Source organism: Rattus rattus, chromosome X (assembly GCF_011064425.1).
Source record: "Rattus rattus isolate New Zealand chromosome X, Rrattus_CSIRO_v1, whole genome shotgun sequence".
In the NCBI taxonomy this organism is placed as follows: domain Eukaryota; kingdom Metazoa; phylum Chordata; class Mammalia; order Rodentia; family Muridae; genus Rattus; species Rattus rattus.
Genome location: NC_046172.1, coordinates 115,849,819 through 115,852,654, shown reverse-complemented (window position 1 = coordinate 115,852,654; position 2,836 = coordinate 115,849,819). Strand labels below are relative to the sequence as shown.

General features: G+C 40.7%; 1 protein-coding gene across 1 annotated transcript; it reads left to right on the top strand.

Annotated features, from left to right (window-relative positions):
• The first annotated feature begins 1,518 nt into the window (after positions 1-1,518).
• LOC116888715 (small nuclear ribonucleoprotein E) lies at positions 1,519-1,960 on the top strand. Its single transcript, XM_032890001.1, has one exon. The coding sequence runs from the start codon at positions 1,558-1,560 to the stop codon at positions 1,834-1,836; it is 279 nt and encodes a 92-aa protein (XP_032745892.1). The 5' UTR covers positions 1,519-1,557; the 3' UTR covers positions 1,837-1,960.
• Positions 1,961-2,836: the final 876 nt, after the last annotated feature.

The window sequence follows — 2,836 nt, the reverse complement described above, 5'->3', positions numbered from 1 at the left end:
AAAGTCAGGAGTTCAAGGTCATTCTTACTTATGCAGCTAGCTTGGCCTTCATGAGACCCTGCTCCAACAAAAAGTTAGATGGAATTTATCTTGTCCATTAATCAGTGACCTTTTTTGAGATTTGGCTTCTGAGTTTTGCAGGTGGGACCAATATAATCACAAGGGTCCTTCTGAGTAAAAGGAGTCAGGAGAGTCTGTCATAGTGATTCAAAATAAAAGGGCTTAGCCTACTTCTCTCACAAGAAAGGAAGAAGGTTGTGAGCCAAGGAATGTAGGGGCCTTCAGAAGTTGGACAAAGCAAGGAAATGGACTCTTCTGGCACTTCTACAAGGAAATGAAGCTCTGTACCTTGAAATGGATCAACAAAAATAAATATAGCTTAGAAAAGAGAAGATCAAAGGCTCACTCTCTGGCTTCAAATTAGTCATCAGTAAAATGGTGGGTTTTTTGTTTTGTTTTGCTTTCATTAAGTCAGTGATGTTCAAACCTGTTTTAGCCATTGTGATGGTTAATGTTATATGTTAACGTGGCTGGGCTTCAGGGTCAAGAATGTTTGACCAAACATTATTCTAGATTTGTCTGTGTGGGTGTTTTGGCATGAGATTACTATTTAAATTAATTGACTGAGTAAAGCAGGTTATTCTCTGTAATGTGGGTGGCCTTATCTAGTGAGTTAAATGCTTACAAAGAAAAAAGGAGGTTGAACTTTCCTCACACAAGAGAGAATTCTTCTTGTCTAGTGGTCTTTGAAGTTGCATGTTGGCTTTGCTCCTGCCTTTGAGTTAGAACTAAAACATTTTTTGAGTTCCCAGCTCACCACTTCATCCCACATATTATCGTCACTTGTCAGCCTCAGTGATCCTAAGGAGCAATTTATTGAATAAGCCTCTTTCTCTCTATAGTTACATCCTCTTGGTTTCGTTTCTCTGGAGTGCCCCAATGAATACAGTCAGCAATGCTGAAAGTACCATAAAAACAGTGAAAACATTTGAGTTGTCGATCAATCAGTCAGTCTCTCTCCCTCCCTCCCTCCCTCCCCACTTCCCTTCTTCCTCCCATCTGTGCTTCAGACCTTTAATGAAGCTATCCATATACAGTCATCACTTAGCTTTTGACTCTGTAACTGTTTCCTTATCCCTCAATCAGAGTACAGGGTGGGGGAGACAGCCTAGTGGGGAAAGATGCTTGCTGCCAAGCCCAGTAACTGGAATTTGATCCTTGGAATCTCTATGGTGGAAGGACAGAAGATGCTTCTAAAAATTAGCCTCTGAGAGCGACTGCTATTTGACAGCTGCTGGAAGAGGGAGAGTCTCCTTTGTTTGGGCAGCCACTCGATTGCACAGCCCTAGAGGATGAATCCACATCTGCACACATATGGGCAAAATCAACTGGACTCGGTGGTTATTTTTTAAAAAAGAAAGAGGACATGAATTTGGGATAGGAATATGTGGGCTCTAGGGTGTCAAGAAAGGGAGTGGGCATGGGTATAATTAAGATACATTATGAGTCGCTTGCTGAGGCGGTCTTCCTATTCGTGTGGTCTTTGTGACTTCCACCATGGCGTACCGTGGCCAGAGCCAGAAGGTGCAGAAGGTGATGGTGCAGCCCATCAACCTTATCTTCAGATACTTGCAAAATAGATCTCGAATTCAGGTGTGGCTGTATGAACAAGTGAATATGCGGATAGAGGGTTGTATTATTGGCTTTGATGAGTACATGAACCTCGTATTAGATGATGCAGAAGAAATTCATTCTAAAACAAAGTCAAGAAAACAACTGGGTCGGATCATGCTAAAAGGAGATAATATTACTCTGCTCCAAAGTGTTTCCAACTAGCAATGGTAAAGCATGGGAGAGGTTGAGAAGGGGGTTCAGGGGCCAGCTGGTGACTACATTTACTCATCCTGTTTCACTTGTACATTATCATTGGGGTAAAAATAAATGTGAGCTTGTTTTTGTTACAAAAAAAAAGATACATTGTAAACATGTTTGGAATTATCAAAGAATATATTAAAATATTAAAGTATCCTATGATTGTCACACTCATGCTGTGACATACATGTGAAACACACGCATGCACACACACACACAGTAGGTAAATGTAAAAATATTTTCACGATAGCGTCTAAACTGGTGTTGGGGTTAAGTTCAACATATAACATGCTAGCCTTGCAAATATAAGCACATATCACTAGAACTTACTTATATACAAGATAGATATGGTGGGCTGCTTCTAATCCCAGTATGCTGTAGGGAGACAAGTGATCCTCTGAGAAAGCTGGCTAACTAGTTTAAACTAATTTTTAAGGCCTGTGTTCAAATGAGATACCTTGCACACACACACACACACACACACACACACACACACACACACACACACACATATATATATATATATATATATATGAGAGCAGTTGTGAAAGACACATTAACCTCTGGTTTCCACAAACATGAACCCACATGTGCATGAACCCACCCACTCACACACATGTGAGCACACACACATGCATACCACATACATGTAAACATGTGTCTTAGTCAAAGTTTCTATTCCTCCATAAAACATCATGACCAAGGAGCAAGTTGGGGAAGAAAGGGCTTATTCAGCTTATCCTTCCACCATTGCTGTTTATCACCAAAGGAAATCGGCACAGGACTCATACAGGGCAGGAACTTGGAGGCAGGAACTGATGCAGAAGCCATGGAGGAGTACTGCTTACTGACTTTCTGTGCTTGTTTAAAACACTCTTCATGAGACTTAACCAGAGAACAAAGTCCCTGATGGTCTTTTTTGAGACTTCCTTTGTCAATGCAATTAATATAAATCATTTTACCT